This window comes from Bubalus kerabau, chromosome 1 (assembly GCF_029407905.1).
Source record: "Bubalus kerabau isolate K-KA32 ecotype Philippines breed swamp buffalo chromosome 1, PCC_UOA_SB_1v2, whole genome shotgun sequence".
NCBI lineage: Eukaryota > Metazoa > Chordata > Mammalia > Artiodactyla > Bovidae > Bubalus > Bubalus kerabau.
The window spans coordinates 208,990,628-209,012,564 of NC_073624.1; the positions used below are offsets into that span (position 1 = coordinate 208,990,628).

Here is a 21,937-nt window from a genome sequence, read left to right on the forward strand (position 1 = left end):
TTTTAAGTTATGGTATAAATGCAGCAAAATGCAACAAAATTCAGCAAAATATTCAGACTACATTTTACAAGTTTGGTCATTTTGAAGCTTAATTTTTGATATGCTGTAATGTTAAAACCTCTAAGTAGGTGTTCGTTTTCCTGCAGTGTGTTGTGCTGATTTTCCCTGTTAAAACACAAAACATTGCTATGGCTCCCGCCTGCATTGCAGGGTATACTAGACTTCATTGTTGTCTCTCGTGGTCCTTCAGTTACTTGGTTTATGCTAGCCACGGAAAGCTGTCAATAACGGTTTCGTGCTTATACCAAAGAATTAAATCTGATCCTTAATATCTGGTATTTTGCTTGTAAGTCTACTGATAAGGGATTATTGGAAGCCTGTCATACAATTTGAAAGTAAACTCTAGTCTCTCTGTAGGTCGAGGACTCATTGCAAAACATTTTTGCAAGTATGAATGCTTAGATTTGATTTATGAACAACACATTTTAGACTGGTTTAGAATTATTGATAACTTATTTTAAAGCAAAGGATAAACAACTGAGCATGAGTTTTCTATCTTTAGAGCAGTTTGTGAAAATATGGTAAAAAGATGTTTTCATTTTCTTGTTCTTTTAAATATTATGGTACAGAGCTATTATTAATGCCTTATTTTTAAAACTTAAAAATCCCTCAAAATATTGATATTTAGTGCACCAAACAAAATGTCTTTGGTATTTTAAACTTTTGCTCTTCATGCATCTGTAATTTCATTTCCTTTTTAAATATAAAATCTGGCCTTTGTTACAAAAAAAAAAAAAGCAAACAAAAGTCCAAAACCAAAACTCAAAGAAGAATTAATATCAAAATTCTCAAACTCTTCCAAAAAACAGAAGAGAAGGGGATGCTTTCAACTTATTTTACAAGGTCAGCCTTGTCTTGGGATGTAAGGTACAGCATGGCTAACATTGACTATAGTTAATTATATTATACCATATTGCATATGTGAAAGTTGTTAAGAGAGTAGATCTTAAAGTTCTTATCAGGGGGAAAACTTTCTGTAATTACATGGTGTCCGATGTTAGCTATGATTATTGTAGTGATTATTTTGCAATAAACACAAATATCAAATCACTATGTTGTACACCTGAAAATAATATAATGTGCTAATGCCATTTATATCTCTAAAAAATGAAATATGAAAAACACTTTCCAAAACAAAAAAAAACTCTAAATTTTAAGTATATCATATTCAAATTGCAAAAAATCAAAGATAAAGAGATAATGGGAGTTCTGACTTCTACTTGAAAAGAAGAAGGAAATAAAATGGAGAAAGGAAAGCACCAAAATTCAATCCACTCCTATTGTTCTGATCATCAGTTCTCTTCCACAAAGACAGAAATCACATCAGGCCATTTTTACAGTTCTACTGTAAGCTAGAAAGTTCTCTTGGCTTGACCTTCAAAATGTACCCAGACTAACCATACTCAATATGATGTAACAACGTATAATGGAAAAGTGTCTGAAAAAGAATGCATATATATATATAGATACAGATATAGATATATAGATATATAGATATACTTCTCTGAGTCACTTTGCTGTATACATGAAAGTAACACAAAATTGTAGATTAACTATACTTCAATTTTTTAAAAAAGATGAGAAAAAGTATGCAGAACCTGCTCAATTCTGCTACAGTCTGCATTTTTTTCCATTGTGATCCAAGTGTCATCATTTCTCACTTGAATTACTGTAGGATTTTTGGGTGGATCATAGAGAGAGCCAGGTTGGTTTTCTTTTTTCTAACAGAGGGTGCAGATCATAACTCCTCATTACTCAAAACCCTATTTCTTCACATAGCCTATCAAACCTTAGGAGATGTGGGCCCTGTTTTCTAGCCAGCTCTCCCTCAGCCTATGCCTGGCTTGCTTTGCTCTAGAACACTGTCCTCAGCCATTGCTCAGTCATCCCTTCTGCCTAGAACATTTTGTATCAGTAGCCAGACCCTAAACTCTCCCAGGGCCGGGCTATGCTCTTTCCTTCACCACTGTGTGTGCACTCCACCCACTTGGTTGCCAAAACCCCACAGGCTCTAAGGATATGAGTGCAAGTCTCTTGGAAGCAGTATGATTGAAAAGAGATTTTTGGTCCAATGTGTTCAGGGAGATATTTGTAGAAGACATGACTCAAGAGATTATTTTCCAAATCCTTCCAGAGCTCTTGAACTAAAAACTGGATAGAAGCTAGTTTCTGCCAGGGTTTTATCCTCACACCTCATTTCTCTCCCAACTGAGTTAGCAGATAGATGGATTCAGGGGTTGAGCTGTGGGAGTTTGTCAAACTGAAATTTTATTTTTCTTAGACACTCCAAGCACAAAGTTAATGTCAGGATCTGAACTGTGCTGGAGTAAAGAGATAAGAGGACCACATTTCTCATTCTTGAGGTCAAGGAAGTCTCCTCAACTACACATGTGCAAAAAGACTCCCAAGGAGGGAGGCATCATCCCATAATATGTGTTGTCATACTCCTTTTAGCCTTTGCACTGGAATCCAGCTTAGCAAAAAAATGCACGTGAATATCAGGCAGGGTGCTAAGGAAGTTCAGATATGGAAAAAAGAAGTAAGATGTTTGGCCAGAGGAGAACAAAGACCCAGAAGATCTGTTCCTAGATAAATGACTAGCCACCTCTTTACTGTGCTCCTCCTCATTAAGGAAGATGCCCATACCCTTTCTCTCCAGGTGTGTATTTCTGCCTTGCCTCTGTCTTAAATAAATAAACTGCTTCTCTCTGTGCTCTCCCACATGTTGTGTTGTGCTAATAATAATACACTTTGTACTTGTTTTTACAGTTTTTACCTCCGTGAAATATTCTTGCTTTCAAATGGGGCAAGATCCAAATCAACTTTGCTTCTAGCCTCTCTACCCTGGTGGACTAGCATCTAGGATTTCTGGTTTTCATCTAGACTACTTAGGTTCAATTCCTGGGAAGGGAACTAAGGTCCTGCTTCAGAATTGCTAATTGCCACCTCTCTGAGATCATAACCTTGGTGTTGATGAGAAAGAATCAACCTGACCTCCCCCTCCCCAAAAGAAATGACACACTTGTAATCTCTTTACCTTTCATGGTGTTATTCTTAGAGGAAGACTATGAGGAAGTTCTTGTCTTTACACACTGATTCTTGTATTTAATGTACAATTTCAAGAAGGCACGAGTCTCTTTCCATTGTTTAATAACAAAAGAAACATGATTCAGTGTGAAATTAATTACTACTATCTGTTTCCTTGACATCTTCCATTCAATGCTTTCAGATTGCTCAGCTCATAGCTTCATCCCAGCCAGGCAGAGGGTTCATTTGTTCAGAGGAGGAAAACGAGCCACAAAAGAATCTGAGCTTATAGAGGAAGGAGAAGAACAAGAGAGGAAGCCCCAGAAGGGTGGGCATGTCTATACTCTCTATCTCCCCTGCATCTTCCACATCTTCTTCAAGGCCCTCATTACCTCCTTGTTCCTCAGGCTGTAAATGAGTGGGTTGAGCATTGGGGTGAGGATGGTATAGAAGATGGAGGTGGCTCGGTCCCCCACTGGAGTCCTAGCAGAGGCTCTCTGCATGTAGCTAAATATGGTTCCCCCATAGTAAAGACCCACCACAGCCAGGTGGGAGGAGCACGTGGACAGAGCCTTCTGTTTCCCCTCAGTGGAGGTCATGCTAATTACAGCCATGAAGATCCGGGCATAGGAAGCCACAACGACCCCCAGGGGCAGCAGCAGCATGATCACGCAGCAAGCATAGATGAGGTCCTCAAAGAGGGATGTGTCTGCACAAGAGAGACGCAGCACGGCAGGGACCTCACAGAAGAAGTGGTCCACCTGGAGAGAGCCACAGTAGGGGAAGCTGAAGACCATCCCTACATCAATCACACTGTCAGCCACTCCACCCATCCAGGATGCCAAGGCCATCAGGCAGCAGGCCTTCCAGTTCATGAGCACAGGGTACCGCAGAGGGAGACACACGGCCACATACCTGTCATAGGCCATGACTGCCAGGAGGGAGCACTCAGCCCCTGCTACCGTGACCACTAAGAAGACCTGAGTGGCACAGCCACCACGAGAGATGAACTTACTTCCCGAGAGGAAGTTGGCTGCCATCTTGGGCACCACTGCGCCCATTATGGTCAGGTCCATGATGGAGAGCTGGCTGAGAAAAAAGTACATGGGGGTGTGCAGGCGCCTGTCAGCCTGGGTGAGCAGGAGGAAGAGGATGTTGCCGGCCAGGGCTGCAGCAGAGGCCAGAAGGACAAGGGAAAATAGGAAGAAGTCATATGGTGAGTAGCTGAACAGGCCCAAAAGGATAAAGTCTGATAGTGAGGTGTGGTTCCAGATGTCCATGGCCTTGACCCTGAGGGAAAAATAAATGAGTAAACATCAAAATGCAACAACTTACCTGGCGTCTCCATTATATACATAAACTGTCTCCTGTTTCTTCTAGAGGACAGTGCCCAGCTCTCTGTCTAATCCCTCTCCTTTCCCTCTGCAATGAAATCCTTTTCCTCTCATTTGTCCTCAATGGTTACCAAACAAGATTTGATCCTTATTTCTCTAGAAAACTAGTCAGTACGCCCCTAGAGAAAGGGGCCTAAATAATGCAAAGGGAGAGAGAGGGGGGGGGTTTTAAGGTAAATATCCATAGGTTTAGGAAAAGTGGATACAGATTTAAGACTATGAGAGTATTGGAGTTTTCAATAGAGAGTAGGAGGAGGAAAAGTGCATAACAGATGTAAGAATGAATGCTATTAAAAATATAAGGCTTTAATTTTCCCTTCCCCCATTTTCTTAGTGCATTTACTTTAGAGAAATTTGTAAGTTATTTGACTCTGAAATGTACACACTTTAAAAGTGAAATAACCTTCTAGCCAGCTTTCAGACCCAGTAGTGTCTTTCTCAAAAACTTGAGCCTCCAATTAAAATAAATTAATTAATTAAAAAAAAATTGAGATCCATATCTTTTCATTGCCATCATCCAGGAATATAGAGCCCCTACTTCCCCAGCTCTGTAGGAGGGCAGGACCCTAACTTCAGCAGGCACCTTGCTCCAAGTGGCAGAATTCTCTCTTGTCTAGAATGAGAGAAGTTTATTTTCCTTTGAATAAAGCCACTTAACCAACACAGTCACTCCAATTACCAGGTGAATCTAGAATGAACTCTGTGTGCCAAATGGTGCTGTCAAGTCTCTTATTTGAGAACTGGTTACTGTTTATCCTGAGAGCATGAATATAATGGATTATCCTTGCCTGGATGTAGAAAAGAGGGTTATTCTTCTGTCTTTGCATTCACTTAGCTGATCACCAATAATGCACATCACATTCTGATTTAATGTTCATTCAAAAATAAAGCTGTTTTCTTTCTCTTATACCTTTTTGGAGAGGTTTTCAGGGTAGGAAGGAGATTTAGTTTTTGTTATATTTCTAGAGTCAGAAAATTGTGGCAGTGGGGAGAGAAATCCCAGGACATAGTGAATTATACAAACTTGCCAGCCCCTGGTGACACATGATAAAGAATTTGCCTGCAATGCAGGAGACCTGGGTTTGAACCCTGGGTCAGGAAGATCTCCTAGAAGAGGGCATGGCAACCCACTCCAGTATTCTTACCTGGAGAATCCCTATGCACAGAGAAGCCTGGCAGGCTGCAGTCCACTGGGTCACAAAGAGTGGGAGATGACTGAGCAACTAAGCACAGCCAGCCGAGGGAGCCAGTGTACAGCTCGGGTAGGTAGATTCCATGATCAGCACAGGCAGGAACACTGCAGTGACGCAGACACATGTGTGGCAGAGGCACAACAGATCTGTCTGCCCACTTTGTCTCAGTTCAGAGGCTGGAGAACAGATAATCAATGATAAATTTTTTCCCCTAGAAAACTAGGATTATCATATTTTGCTCTCTGATGCCGATAGCATTTGTCACTTGACAGCAAGGAAGTATCTCTGTGTCCATCCTGACACTCTAATCTGAAGCCTGAGGTGAAACTAACTTCACATTTCTCGGTCACTTTCAGTCCCTTATCTGTCAGGGCTTCCCTCACCTGCTTCAGCACCTACCACCTCTATTCCTTTCCCAAGAGTTCATCTTTCACTCTGACCTATAAATCTCAACAGAAACGGGTTAAACCCAAGCAATATGCAAAGATTTAGTCCTCAGGGCAATGCGTGAGCAAGTGGTGACCTGAGAAATCCCCTCACAGACTCTCCTCCAACTCTATGACTCCAAATAAAATTTTGTAGAACTAACCATCCAAGATGTTCTTCTGCTTATTACAAAATTGATGAGCTCATGTCCCAGGTTTATATCTCTAGTTGCAGAGCAGATATCTTGGGAGACCCAACTCAGCTCATAATGACCCCAGGGAATAGATAGAACCTCCACCCCAATGAAGAAGCCAAAATTAATGACATGGCTTCAGGATAAAGTTCATTCCCCATAGCCCTGGCTCTGAAAAGCACCCCAGACTTCCTACTAAGCAAAGGAAGGACCCATCCCTTGACATGTCCACCTACACTTCCCTCAGGACTCTTAACCCTCACTTCACCCATGGGAGCTAGGAGAGAATGTGATCACCACTAAGTATCAGAGTGAATATCTAGCTGCATTCTGGAAGTTTGGTCATGGATGATGAAGTGGTCCCTGGTCAGTTAACCTATGAAACTTGTACTCAAGTGATGTCCTATACCTTTATGGACTTAATTGTTGGTTTTTTGTTTCCATTCAAGAAGCTATATTTGTGCACTATGGAATGAAACAAGAGCAGCCACATGAGGAAAGCAAAGGGTCTTTCTTCAGAGCTTTCGATAGCAAAAGGGTCAGCCACTGTTACTTGCATTTTTGCAGAGACACAAAGGCAGGCAGAGGAGTGGGAAAGCTTTGGAAAAAGAGAAGCTCCACATATGCCCTGAGTGGAGAATATCGGTGTGGTGAATCTGTTGGCAGTTTCATCAAGAGCACTGTTATTGGTAGGGTACATATTTGGTTTTTTTGGTTGGCCTTAACTTGGAAGTGGGACAAAAAATTAGGGAAGTTGTCAGTTATTAATCGAGGCTTAGACATTTGGGGCCTATTGTTACAGAAGCGATTGTTAAGCTTCCTATATTGTTACCCAAGTGAACACTCTATCTTCTACAAGACTGACTTATAAAACGCTGCCTTCGTGGCTGGACTGTTTATGATTGACAAGAGGGTTGATTTCCTTGGCAAGTTCTTGCAGTTTGTGGGTCAGAGTTCTTTTATATATATGGTCCATTGTCTGTATATTCAATCTCTCAGCATCTATAAATTTGAATATCACATTGCTGCTTTTTAATATGAAAACTGTTAAGAGAGAGTTCTAAGAGTTCTCATACAAGGAAAAAAAATTTGTATTTATATGAGATGATAAGTAAAGTTAATTAAATTTTGTGATAATCTCATAATGTATTTACATCAAATCATTATACTGTACACTTGAAACTTATACAGTGCTACATGTCAGTTATATCTCACTAGAAATGGGAGGAAAAAAGAACACTCACCGTAAAGATGATTCTAACAATGCTGAAAAAAAAGGAAGAAAAAAAAAGAAAAAGTATGGGTATATACAATGGGTTACAATTCATCCATTAAAAAATAAGAAATCCTGCCATGTGCAACAATACAGATGAATCTTGAAAGCATTCTGCTAAGTGAAATAAGTCAGACAGAGAAAGACAAATACTCCATGATCTCACTTATATGTAGAATCTAAAAACAAAAACAAAATCCCTCATAGAAACAGTTTCTACTGATTGCCAGAGGCTGGGAGGTGGTGGGTAGGGGACATGGTGGGAGAATTGGGTGAAGGAAGTCAAAAGGCACAAATTTCCCATTATAAGATAATTAAGTTCTTGAGATGTAAGGTACAGCATAGTAACTATAGCTAACAGTACTGTAGTGTATATTTGAAAGTTGTTAAGAGAGTAGATCTTAAAATTCTCAACACAAGGAAAAGACTTTGTAACTATGTGAGGTGATCGCTCGCTCGCTCAGCTGCTTCAGTTGTGTCCAACTCAGGAAGTAAGGATTCTATCTTCCTTGATGATTACATTTCAAAGAAATGGATTTTAGATCCTTGAGAAGACATTCCTGATTCAGAAGTTTGGTTAGAGATTATTTTCCTTTTAAAAGATTGAGCGGATTCATTTTGATATTTGGCAAAACTAATACAATTATGTAAAGTTTAAAAATAAAAAAATAAAAAAAAAAAAGATTGATATAGCTTATCAATCCCTGGGCTTCCCAGGTGGCACTAGTGGTAAAGAACCCGTCTGCCAATGCAGGTAGACATAAGAGACATGGGTTCAATCCTTTGTTCAGGAAGATCCCCCAGAGGAGGGCAGGATACCCCACTCCAGTATTCTTACCTGAAAAATCCGTTACATAGAGGAACCTGGTGGGTTACAGTCCATAGGGTTGCAAAGAGGTACAACAAAAGCGACTTTGCACGCATTCACTTACCTCATCAGAGACATAAGGAAGTTACAGTTATACTTCTTCTAAGTAATTGCTAAGGAAAGAGGGAGTTGGAGTCTTTTCCTTTGTTTTCAAGGTGGTTTGTCCTTACATCTATTCCCCCCTTTCCCACCTCCTCTCTCTTTCTCTCTCTTCACACCCAAGACTCACTGCTGCTGCTGCTGCCAAGTCGCTTCAGTCGTGTCCAACTCTGTGCGACCCCATAGACGGCAGCCTATCAGGCTCCACCATCCCTGGGATTCTCCAGGCAAGAACACTGGAGGGGGTTGCCATTTCCTTCTCCAATGCATGAAAGTGAAAAGTGAAAGTGAAGTCGCTCAGTCGTGCCCGACTCTTCGTGACCCCATGGACTGCAGTCTACCAGGCTCCTCCATCCATGGGATTTTCCAGGGAAGAGTATTGGAGTGGGGTGCCATTGCCTTCTCTGCGAGACTCATTAGAGGAAGAAATTTTCCTCTACTTGTCTAGGTTTTCAGGATGGTCTAAGAATTAAATTCACCGGATACACATTTACTGGAGAAAATCAAACAAAGGTTTAATAACTTTCGTATGTGGGAGAGACCCAAGAAAAGTGATTAATTCACCAAAAGGACAAAAGTGAAAGTGAAAGTCCCTCAGTCCGACTCTTTGCAACCCTGTGGAAAGGACCTCACCTTAAATACTATCTTGGCTTTCAATACAAAAGAGGATGTTGGCGATCCTGGTTTGTGACTATTCACATGGTGATGAAAAAGCACATGTTTGGTAAATAAATGTTTGCTGGGCTATGCAGCGACAATGGGGAACTGAGTGACCTCTGATCTCTAGGCCCTACCTAGAGTCTGCTCTCACACACAGGTACACCGAGTCCATGTTCTTTGCAGATTTCTCTTTTGGTACTCTTTTAGGTACTTGGGGTGAAAGTCAGTTCCTTCTTTAGTCTTTTGGGCCTTGATTATTTTCAGCTCTAAGTAAATCTATATGCTAAGGAGAAATTTGGGGGTGACAAATTTTATTTTCCATATCTTTTAAAATCTATATTCCCTTTGCCTAAATCTACAGCTATTCACCTGTTATTTAAAGCTCCTCTCTCTCCCTTTCATTCTCTGACTCTCCTCCTCTGAGGGCCTGCTTCTTAGTCTTTCAAGAGAAATAAGATCAAATCCTGCTTGATGATCACTGATGTCAACTGAGACGAAATGAATTTTCATGGCAGGAGGAAAGGATGGGGCTATATTGGAGATCTGAGGTAGAAATGGAAGATGGTTATTTTCCTTATGTGATGGAGTTGTCTGGTAAGTTATATTGTTTTTATGCTTGCTTTGTCTTCCCTCAGGGTCAATGCCATGAACATCTGGAATGACACCTCCCTATCAGACTTTATCCTTTTGGGTCTGTTCAGCTACTCACCATATGACTTCTTCCTTTTCCCCTTGTCCTTCTGGTCTCTGCTACTGCCCTGGCTGGCAACATCCTCTTCCTCCTGCTCACTCAGGCTGACAGGCCACTGCACACCCCCATGTACTTTTTTTTCAGCCAGCTCTTTATTATGGACCTGACCATGATGGGTACAGTGATGCCCAAGATGGCAGCCAACTTTATCTCAGGAAGTAACTTCATCTCTCAGGGCGGCTGTGCCACTCAGGTCTTCTAAACGGTCAGTGCTTCCTCCTGGCAGTCATGGCCTATGACACGTACACACCCTGCGATAGGTACCCTGTGCCCATGAAATGGAAGACTTGCTATCTGATGGCCTGGCACCCTGGGTGAGTGGAGTAGCTGATTAATGCGGGCATGGTCTTCAGCTTCCCCTACTGTGGCTCTCTCAGATGGACCACTTCTTCTGTGAGTTTCCCACCCTGCTGCGTCTCTCTTGTGCAGACACATCCCTCTTCGAGGACCTCATCTATGCTTGCTGTGTGGTCATGCTGCTGTTGCCCTGGGGGTCATTGTGGCTTCCTATGCCTGGGTCCTCACTGCTGTGATTAACATGACCTCCACTGAGGGGAAACAGAAGGCTCTGACCGCAGCTTCTTTCACCCAGCTGTGGTGCCCTTACCCTGGGGGAGCCATCTTTAGGTGCATGCAGAAAGCCTCTGCTAGGACATCAGTGGGAGAATGAGCAACCTTCATCTTCTATACCATCCAACCCACTTATTTACAGACTGAGTAACATGGAGGTAATGAGAGCCCGGAAGAAAGTTCTGGGGACATGGAGAATGTAGTCATGTCCACCCTTCTGGGGTTTCCTCTCTTGATTTTGTCTTTCCTCTGCAACCTCAAGTCTTCTTGTGGCTCTGACTTCCTCCTCAGTACAAATTGGGCCCTTGTGCCTAGTTGGGGTGAGGCTACAAGCCGAGCAATCTGAAAATGTTTGGATAAAAGAGGTCAGTGTAACAGATGATAAGAGATCAGTATCACAATGAATCTTTCCTCCATTGAGCACCACTCTCCATGCAATAAAGGACTGTAGATATATTATTTACCTTTTCCCCAGGTTTGCTAGGGAAAGTCTGTCTTCTGAACTGCATGTTAAAAGTAAGCAAGGAGTAGAAAGAGATTCAAAACTCATTGTCCACTGAAATGAGGTGCAAAGATCAGAGGTGGCCTGAGATGTAGAAACTGTGCAACTTGGACAAAGTTACTTCATTCTCTGGGCTTCACTTTATCATCTGCATCAACATTGTTGTCATTCATTTGCTCAGTCGCATCTGACTCTGCAACCCCATAGCCCACAGCAAGCCAGGTTTCCCCGTCCTACACTATCTCCCAGAGTTTGTTTAAACTCATGTCCATTGAGTCAATGTGCAATCCAACCATCTCATCCTCTGCCACCCCCTTTCCCTTCTTCCCTCTATCTTTCCCAGCTTCAGGGCACCATATATAGTGAAGTCGCTCAGTCATGTCCGACTCTTTGCGATCCCATGGACTGTAGCCTATCAGGCTCCTCTGTCCATGGGATTTTCCAGGCAATAGTCCTGGAGTGGATTGCCATTTCCTTCTCCAGGGGATCTTCCCAACCCAGGGATCGAACCCGGGTCTCCCGCATTGTAGACACATGCTTTACCGTCTGAGCCACCCGCACCATAGCTACCAGTAAAGTAAGTCCAATATTTCATGGCACTAACTACTAATTGGGATTTCCCTGGTGGCTCAGATGTTAAAGAATATGCCTGCAATGTGGGAGACCCAGGTTCAGTTCCTGGGTGGGGAAGATCCCCTGGAGAATGGAATGGCTACCTAATCCAGTATTCTTGCCTGGAGAAATCCATGGACAGAGGAGCTTAGTGTAACACAAACTCAAGTTCAATGTTTCTGATGGTGTTAAGCAATATGATGAGATTTGTCCTTTCTTGAAATTGTACTTTAAATATAAGTATCAATGTGTAAAACATCAAAGAAAAACAGCTATAACTTCTTTTTAGTCTTCTTACATGAAAAATACCTTGGGAAGTTCAGAGATTGCAAATTTGTCATTCCATGCTTGTAGGAATTTGAGGGAAGATTGATTCTTTATCACTGATACCAAGTTTAGAACGGAAATAAGGTGTGAGGAGAAAACTTCAGTAAGAACTGGCTTCTATCATGTTTCTATCACAAGGGCTCTGGAGAGATTTGTGAAATAATCTCTTAAGCCATACCTTCTACAAACATATCCCTGAATAGAGTCTACCGAAAAATCCCCTCTCAATCATTCCATTTTCACTACTCCCAAGAGACCTGCACTCATATCCTGAGAGCCTAGGGCTTTTGGGCACCAAGTTGGTGTGTACACACAGCAGTGAAGGAGGGGGCACAGTCTGGTCCTGGGGGAGTTTGGAGCCTAGATACTGATGCAAAGTGTTCCAGGCAGAGGGGACAGCTGAGCAAAGGCTGAGGATGGTGTTCTAAAGCAGAGAGTGCCAGAGAGAGTCTGAGGGAGAGCTGGCCAGAAAGCATGGCCCACATCTCGTATAGCGTGATAGATATTTGAAAACGTAGGGCTTTGAGTAGAGAGGAGGTATGATCTGCCCCTTTTTTTATAAAATTACCCTGTACCCTGTAGAGTCCACCACAAGGCTCCCATAGTCATTAAGATGAGATGGCATCTTGGCATCTCATGGCAAGAGATCATGGCTCTTGGACTGTGGTGGAAATTTAAGATAGCAGAAGTAGGCAAGTTCTGGGTACTTGTCTTTGGTCTTTTTTAAAAAAAATTAAGTATAGTTAATTTACAAAGATGTGTTAGTTTCAAGTGTACAGCAAAATGATCCTATATATGCGTGTGTGTGTTCATACATAGCATATATATATATGTGTGTGTGTGTATGTGTGTGTGTATTCCCTGTGCTATACAGTATTCTGGGTACATTTAGAAGGTTAAGTCAGCTTATTAATTAATGTTTTTAGCTCATGGTTTTTAGCAAGGATAAAATGCTGCTGCTGCTGCTAAGTCGCTTCAGTCGTGTCTGACTCTGTGCGACCCCATACACAGCAGTCCACCAGGCTCCGCCATCCCTGGGATTCACCAGGCAAGAACACTGGAGTGGGTTGCCATTTCCTTCTCCAATGCATGAAAGTGAAAAGTGAAAGAGAAGTCGCTCAGTTGTGTCTGACTCTTTGTGACCCCATGGACTGCAGCCTACCAGGCTCCTCCGCCCATGGGATTTTCCAGGCGAGAGTACTGGAGTGGGGTGCCATCGCCTTCTCTGATAAAACGATTAACTGCATTTAACATACTGTGCACTGTGAGCTCTTTGTTAGTTCTTTCTATTAAAAATGCATATATATTTTAATAATCAACATATTCCTTTAAAAGTGATGAACAATTTTGTGCCATTTAAAGGAAACAAGTTTTCAGGTGGTTCTTTATAATATCAATGAGTTTTTGGGTGGATGTGTTATAGACCAACATGTGTGCTACCCAACATTTCATTCTGCAACCTCCCTAGTGTCCAAGGGGACTTGGTCCTGGTCACTCCTTCCTCCCACTTCTTACAGACACAAGTTTCTAGTTGTACTAGACCATCCCCATACCACATCTCCTCCTTCTCCCTTATGGGCTCCATTGGAAGCCATGAGTAGGTGGGCATCATCACACACCCCTAGCCCAGGATCAGACCTCCTGTGCACCTGCAGGGAAGATGAACCAGGTGGACAGGCAGTGCTGATGACATGAGGGCTGTCTGCCTTGTTGAAGTCAAAGAATCGTACCTTCACCACCAGTCCCAGGTGAAGGGACAGTTCTCCAGCAGAAGGACCCTCTTGCCTGGAGAGGTTGATCACTGCGGGGATCAGCCCTGGGGCTGATCATGACCACCTCCTCCATGAACCAGGGTTTCACCCAGTGTGTGGGGTTCTGGGGCCTTCACTTCTGCTGTCCTCAGCTTAAGCGAGGCTTATCTTAGCCAAAAGGTGCAAGTTCCACAGGTGAAGAGGTTTCTGTACAGATCTTCCTCTATTTACCATGCAGTTAAGTATGGATAAATGTACTCTAGTTGAAAATAGTGTTAATTGAAAATTCATTTAATACATCAGAACTACATGTCACTGCCCAGTACTGTGAGAGAGTTTTGTACCTTACATCACAAGCTGGATTCAAGATTGCCGGGAGAAATATCAATAACCTCATGTATGCAGGTGACACCACCCTTATGGCAGAAAGTGAAGAAGAACTAAAGAGCCTCTTGATGAAAGTGAAAGAGGAGAGTGAAAAAGTTGGCTTAAAATGCAACATTCAGAAAACTAAGATCATGGCATCTCGTCCCATCACTTCATGGAAAATAAATGGGGAAGCAATGGAAAGAAACAGTGACAGACTTTATTTTGCAAAAATCACTGCAGATGATGAGTGCAGCCATGAAATTAAAAGATGCTTACTCCTTGGAAGGAAAGTTATGACCGACCTAGACAGCATATTAAAAAGCAGAAACATTACTTTGCCAACAAAAGTCCATCTAGTCAAAGCTATGGTTTTTCCAGTAGTCATGTATGGATGTGAGAGTTGGACTATAAGGAAAGCTGAGCGCTGGAGAATTGATGCTTTTGAACTGTTGGAGAAGACTCTTGAGAGTCCCTTGGACTGCAAGGAGGTCCAACCAGTCCATCCTAAAGGAAATCAGTCCTGAATATTCATTGGGAAGACTGATGCTGAAGATGAAACTCCAATACTTTGGCCACCTGATGGGAAGAACTGACTCATTTTAAATGTCCCTGATGCTGGGAAAGATTGAAGGCGGGAGGAGAAGGGGACATTGGAGGATGAGATGGTGGGATGGCATCACCGACTCAATGGACATGAATTTGTGTAGACTCCGGGAGTTGGTGATGTACAGGGAGGCCTTGCATGCTGCAGTCCATGGGGTCGCAAATAGTTGAACACGACTGAGAGACTGAACTGAACTGAACTGAACTGATCATTATCCTGGGAAAATTACAAAATTCAAAGTTTGAACAGTTTCTACTGAAGGCATATTACTTTCATACCATCGTAAAGTTGAACCATTTTAAATCTCACTACTGTAAGTTGGAAGGGCTTCCGTGGTGGCTCAGTGATAAGGAACCCACCTGCCAATGCAGGAGTCATGGCTTGGATTCCTGGGTCAGGAAGATCCCCTGGAGAAGGAAATGGAAACCCACTCCAGGATTCTTGCCTGGGAAATCTCATGAACAGAAGAGCCTGGTGGCATCCATGGGGTCACAAAAGAGTTGGACACGACTTGGCAACTAAACAACAACAACAATAAACTGTAAGTTGGGGACATCTTTGTTTATCTATAGACAATTAGATGGACATGAATGTATCAAGTGATTTCCAGGTGTCAAGTCCCACGTGAAACTCCAAAATAGTCCTACTCTGATGTCACTTATGTCTTTGTGGGAGAAAATTGATGATCAAAACTGTAGGAATGGTATGAATATTGATGCCTCCATTTTCCTTTTTTCTTTTGCCTTTTTCTTCAATAATGAAGTCTCAATCTCATTATCTGTTTATCTTTGATTTTCTTTCAGTTTCTTTCTGTTTGAATATGTTATGCCTAAAGTTTAGGACTTGTTTTGGTGTGTTTTGGGCATTCATTTTTTTATTGAGGCATAATTGACATATCACATTATATTAGTTTCAGATGTACAACATAATGATTTAATATTTGTGTTTATTGCAAAACAATCACCACAATAAGTATAGTTAACATGGGTTACCATACATAATTTCAATTTTTCTCTTCTGATGTGAACTTTAAGATCTACTCTCTTAGAAATTTCAAATATGCCATAAAATATTATTAACTATAGTCATTATTAACCATGCTGTACATTACATCCCAAAGATATATTTATTTTATAGGTTGTACCTTTTGACCCTCTTGAAACATTTTGCCAACCTTTCCAAATCGCCTCTGGCAACAACCAGTCTCTACACTTTATCTGTGACTATATTTTTTTCTCTTTTTTTAGATTCCACATATAAATGAGATCATCAAGTATTTGTCATTCTCTGTCTGACTCATTTCACTTAGTGTAATGCCCTCAAGGTTCATCCATGTTGTCACAAATGACAAAATCTTCATCTTTTTTATGGCTGAATAATATTTCGTGTTATTTACATAAGTATAACATTCCATTATATGTATATATGTGTAAATATTTAAAAAACATGGAATGTTATTTACATATATATGTAATGACATTCAACCAGTGTGGAATGACATTAATACCAATTTTATAACATCAGATCAGATCAGATCAGTTCAGTCGCTCAGTCATGTCCAACTCTTTGCGACCCCATGAATCGCAGCATGCCAGGCCTCCCTGTCCATCATCAACTCTCAGAGTTCACTCAGACTTACATCCATTGAGTCAGTGATGCCATCCAATCATCTCATCCTCTGTCGTCCCCTTCTCCTCTTGCCCCCAATCCCTCCCAGCATCAGAGTCTTTTCCAATGAGTCAACTCTTCGCATGAGGTGGCCAAAGTACTGGAGTTTCAGCTTTAGCATCATTCCCTCCAAAGAAATCCCAGGACTGATCTCCTTCAGAATGGACTGGTTGGATCTCCTTGCAGTTCAAGAGACTCTCAAGAGTCTTCTCCAACACCACACTTCAAAAGCATCAATTCTTTGGCGCTATATATATAAATAACATGTGTACATATATATGTATATAAACATACCATATTTTCTTTATCCAATCATCCATTGGTGAACTCAGGCTGTTTGCATATCTTGGCCATTGTAAATAATGTTGCCGTGAAGAAGGTGTGTAGATATCTTTTTGAGTTAGTGTTTTCATTTTCCTTGGATAAATACTCAGAAGTTGAATTGGTGAATCATAATGTCATTCCACTTTTAATTTTTTGAGGACTGTTTTCATAGTGGCTGCATCCTCTACATTTCCACCAACAGTACATGAGGGTTCCCTTTTCTCCACATCATTGCCAACACTTGGTATTTCTTGCTTCTTTTTTAACAACCATACCAATGAGTGTGAGGTGATAGCTCATTGTGATTTCAATTTGCATTGTGATTTAATTTGGTGATTAGAAATATTGAGAACCTTTTCATGTGCTGGTTGCCGTCTCTATGTCTTCTCTGGAAAAATATCTCTTCATATCCTTTTGCCCATATTTTAAATGGTCTCTTTGGGATTTACTGCTATTGAGTTATATGAATTCTTTATATAATTTGGGTATTAATCCCCTATCTAATACGTAATTTGAAGATATCCCTTCCATTCATTAGACTGTCTTTTCTATTTGTTTATAGTTTTTCTTGCTGTGCAAAATGTTTTTAGCTTGATGGAGTCCCACTTATTTATTCTTGCTATTCTTTGTTTTTAGTGTCACATTCAAAAAGTGATTTCCAAGACTAATGTCAAGGATCTGCTTCGCTATGTTTTATTCTAGGAGTCTTGTGCTTTCACATCTCCCATTTAACTCTTTAATCTACTTTGAGATAATTTTTGTGTATGTTGTAAGATAATGGTTCAGGTTCATACTATTATATGTGGTTTTCCAATTATGCCACGGCATTTATTTTTTTTAACTTTTTGGTCATGCCGCATGGCATGTGGGATCTCAGTTCCCCAACAAGAGATGGAACCTGCACTCCCTTCATTTGAATAGGCGAGTATTAACCACTGGACTGCCAGGGAAATCTCCCCAACAGTGTTTATTGAAGGGACTACTTCTTACATCTTTGTTTTCTTGGTTCAAAATATTATCTTGTAAACAATTTTCTGAATCAATTAAGATAATCATTGATTTTATTCTTCATTTTATTAAGATGATATATTACCTTGATTTACTTGTAGATGTGGTGCAATCTGTGCAACCCTAGAATAAATCTCAGTTGATCATTGCGTATGATCTTTTAAATGTATTGTTCCATTCAGTTTGAAATATTTTGTTAAGTATTTTTTTCATCTATATTTATTTATTAGGGCTATTGGCGTGCCATTTTCTTTTCTTGTGGCATCTTTGCCTGGTTTTGGTAGCAGGGTGACACTGATCTTATAAGTAAATTGAAAGTGTCCCCTCCTCTTTTGTTTTTTGGAAGAGTTTGAGAAGGTTTGGTATTAATTCTTTTTTGAATGTTTGGTTCTAGACTGCTTTTGCTCAGAGATTTTGATTATACTGATATTATATTGATTCAATCTCCTTACTAATAATGAGTCTATTCAGATTTTCTTTTTTTCATGTTTTAGCCTTGATTATATGTTTCTGGAAATGTATTCAGTTTCTCTGGGTTGTCAAATCAATTTGTTTATAATTGTTCACACTTTTCTGGTACTCCATATTTCTGTAATATCATAGTACTGTGTTTGTTTCCTTTCAGATTTTATTTGAGCATTCTGTTTTTACATTGGTGTGTCTAGGTAAAGGTTTTTCCATTTAGTTTGTCTATTTATAGAACCAGTTCTTGGTGTCATTGTTTTTCTATTGTCTTTTTAACTCTATATAATTTATTTCAGCTCTATTCATTATATTTTCTTCAGTATATTATATTTTTGGCTCATTTGTTCTTTTTCTACTTACTTGAGTTATAAAGTGAGATTGTTTTATGTGATTTTTCCTGTTTTCTTTTAAATGTAGACATTTATTGCTATGAACTTTCCTCTTAGAATTTCTTTTGTTGCATTCCATAAATTTTGGTTGTTGTGTCTTTTTTTATTTTTCTTTCTTGTTATTGTTGACGATTCTTTTGATTTTTTCAGGTTTTTTAAAAAAATATAAATTTATTTATTTTAATTGGAGGCTAATTACTTTACAATATTGTATTGGTTTTGCCATACATCAACATGAATCCACCACGGGTATACACGTGTTCCCCATCCTGAACCCCCCTCCCACATCCCTCCCTGTACCATCTCTCTGGGTCATCCCAGTGCATCAGCCCCAAGCATCCTGTATCATGCATCAAACCTGGAGTGGCGATTCGTTTCATATATAATATTATACATGTTTCAGTGCCATTCTCCCAAATCATCCCACCCTCACCCTCTCCCACAGAGTCCAAAAGACTGTTCTATACATCTGTGTCTCTTTTGCTGTCTCGCATAGGTTTATTGTTACCATCTTTCTAAATTCCATATATGTGCATTTGTATACTGTATTGGTGTTTTTCTTTCTGGCTTACTTCACTCTATATAATCAGCTCCAGTTTCATCCACCTCATTAGAACTGATTCAAATGTATTCTTTTTAATGGCTGAGGAATATTCCATTGTGTATATGTACCACAGCTTTCTTATCCATTCATCTGCTGATGGACATCTAGGTTGCTTCCATGTCCTGGCTATTATAAACAGTGCTGCGATGAACATTGGGGTACATGTGTCTCTTTCAATTCTGGTTTCCTCGGTGTGTATGCCCAGTAGTGGGACTGCTGGGTCATAAGGTAGTTCTATTTCCAGTTTTTTAAGGAATCTCCACACTGTTCTCCATAGTGGCTGTACTAGTTTGCATTCCCTCCAACAGTGTAAGAGGGTTCCCTTTTCTCCACACCCTCTCCAGCATTTATTGCTTGTAGACTTTTGGATAGCAGCCATTCTGACTGGCGTGAAATGGTACCTCATTGTGGTTTTGATTTGCATTTCTCTGATAGCTTTCATCCTTCTTTATGGTCCTACTTTGTCATCTGTTACATGATTACTGGAAAAGCCATAGCTTTGAATATATGGACTTTTGTCAGCAAAGTGATGTCTCTGATTTTTAATACACGGTCTAAGTTTATCATAGCTTTTCTTCCAAGAAGCAAGTGACCTATTTAGCAAACTCCAAGTTACTGTCATTGCTGAGTTTAAATGTGTTACAAATCAAGTTTCCCAGAAGCAAAGTGAGATAGACTTTGCATGCATAAACTTTATTGGAGAATCTTCTCAGTATGAAGACCTATAAAATGGGAAGTTAGCTAAGGAAGCAAAACTGGATACAGAGAGAAGTTGTCTATGATGCCTATATGTAGTGCGCTGGAGTTGGGGAGCTCTGGGGAGCTCTGGAGTTGGATGGGCCATCAGAGTCAAACTGAGGCAAGGTAGTCAAGCCTTTGTAATCCTCCTTTGACCTCTCCAGGCATCCTCCACTATCCCAAGGAGAAGCAAGGCCTAGAGCAAGATGTCTCTTCTGAGCTATGGCAATTGCTTGAGAAGAACACAGCTGAAAGCTTCCACCTGTCAACTCTTTCAACAACCATGGAATGAAGGATGTGTGTCTTCTATTCTTGTAACTCTGTCAGCCCAACTTTTTGTCCAGATTGTCACACTCACCATGAACATGATAGATTGAGTTGATGTCTAAATTTGACTAACCTTAATCAGAGAATGACTTTTATTTTTAGTATGGCACATTCATATCTCTTCCAATGAAACTACAGTTGGTTGGGTCAGATTTCCTGGCCCCAGAGCACATCTCCAGGTGCTAAAACCAACCTAGTTCTGCCCAACACCACAAGAACATCTCCCCAGAAGTTTCTTGAGAGCACCAGCCACTTCCTTGTTCCTCAGGCTGTAGATAAGTGGGTTGAGCATAGGGGTAATCATGGTATAGAAGGCAGAGACCACCTTGTCCTGCTTGGAGGAATGATAGGCCTGAGGCCGCATGTAGGTGATCATGGCAGCCCCGTAGAAGAGAGACACAGCTGCCATGTGAGAGGAACAGGTAGCAAAGGCCTTCTGCCGACCTTCAGCAGAACGCATGTGGAGCACAGTTATCAGGATCCTCAGATATGAGGCCGAGATGACAGAGAAGGGCAGGAGCAGCATGAGGACACAGCACACATAGATCATAGTCTCATAGAGGGAGGTGTCAGCACAGGCCAGCTTGAGCACTGCAGGGACCTCGCAGAAGAAGTGGTCAATCTCTTGGGAGCCACAGTAAGGGAATCGTAGTGTAAAGACAGCCTGGATCAGCCCATCCACCAGGCCAAAGAGCCAAGATCCTGCCACCATGAGCCAGCAGACACGGCGGCTCATGACTACTGAGTACCTCAGTGGGTTGCTGATGGCCACATAGCGATCATAGGCCATGAAAGCCAGCAGAAAGCATTCATCCCCCAGGAGGGTGAGGAAGAACAGGATCTGGAGCCCACAGCCTGTGAAGGAGATGGAACCATGGCCCAGGAGATAGTCGATGGCCATCCGTGGTACAATGGTGGAGATGAGCATGAGGTCCATAAGTGACAGCCAGCTGAGGAAGAAGTACATGGGGCTGTGTAGATGGGAATCAGTGTTGATGAGGAGGATCATGAGCCCGTTGCCAGAAAGGGCCACCAGAAACATGACCATGATGATGGAGAAGAGGAGGAGGTGCAGTGGTGAGTGTGTGAAGAGGCCCAGGAGGATGAAGTGGGAGATGAAAGTCTGGTTTCCCAACAAAGCCATTGTTCCTTCCAAGGGACGTGCCATAGAGAGGACTGGGATCTGGAAGCAGGAGATTTGTGTTCAGTGCCATAATACGAGTTCATTGCAAATTTTTCCAGTATGTTGCCCTCTTTAAACGTTATTTGATTTAGAATAAAAGAAAAAATATCCTAACAAAAATGCAGGATACTTCTGTTGCCTTTACTTTTAAATCTTTCTGCACATAATTGAGAAGCCTGTCTTAACCATTATTATTAAAGTAAGCACTGCTTCTACTTCTGCTAGGATTGGTCTGTACTCCAACCCACAGATGCTTCTCCTATAGAGTTCTGGGCAGGCCTCACTAAAGGATTTCTCTTTCTCCAGAAAGGACCTAAAGCAGCAAAGACATTAACAACTGTGTGAACTGAGCATTTTTATGACCTTTATGAATCTCAATTTTCTTATCTTAAATTGGGATAACAACTATCTTTGAAGTGATAGTAAAGGTTGAAGATGACAGCATAAGCAGTGTCTTGTAGTACAGAAATATTACTGATATTACTTGATCATTTCTCATGTGCCAAACACCATGATGAGCACTCTATAATCATATTTAATCCTCATAACTAC

The 21,937-nt window shown here is 41.1% G+C and overlaps 2 protein-coding genes and 1 pseudogene across 2 annotated transcripts; 1 reads left to right on the forward strand and 2 right to left on the reverse strand.

The window, feature by feature from the left end:
- Positions 1–3,434: 3,434 nt before the first annotated feature.
- LOC129631291 (olfactory receptor 2M5-like) lies at positions 3,435–4,367 on the reverse strand. Its single transcript, XM_055552220.1, has one exon. The coding sequence runs from the start codon at positions 4,365–4,367 to the stop codon at positions 3,435–3,437; it is 933 nt and encodes a 310-aa protein (XP_055408195.1).
- A 5,471-nt stretch (positions 4,368–9,838) lies between these two features.
- Positions 9,839–10,717, forward strand: LOC129626445 (olfactory receptor 2M7-like; annotated as a pseudogene).
- A 9,678-nt stretch (positions 10,718–20,395) lies between these two features.
- Positions 20,396–21,458, reverse strand: LOC129631239 (olfactory receptor 56-like). The gene has a single exon (XM_055552113.1). The coding sequence runs from the start codon at positions 21,368–21,370 to the stop codon at positions 20,396–20,398; it is 975 nt and encodes a 324-aa protein (XP_055408088.1). The 5' UTR covers positions 21,371–21,458.
- Between the last annotated feature and the right edge of the window lie 479 nt (positions 21,459–21,937).

What these genes read in the sequence shown, in the direction of transcription:
- LOC129631291 (XM_055552220.1), bottom strand. Translation starts at nt 4,367, where the DNA reads ATGGACATCTGGAACCACACCTCACTATCAGACTTTATCCTTTTGGGC.
- LOC129631239 (XM_055552113.1), bottom strand. Translation starts at nt 21,370, where the DNA reads ATGGCACGTCCCTTGGAAGGAACAATGGCTTTGTTGGGAAACCAGACT.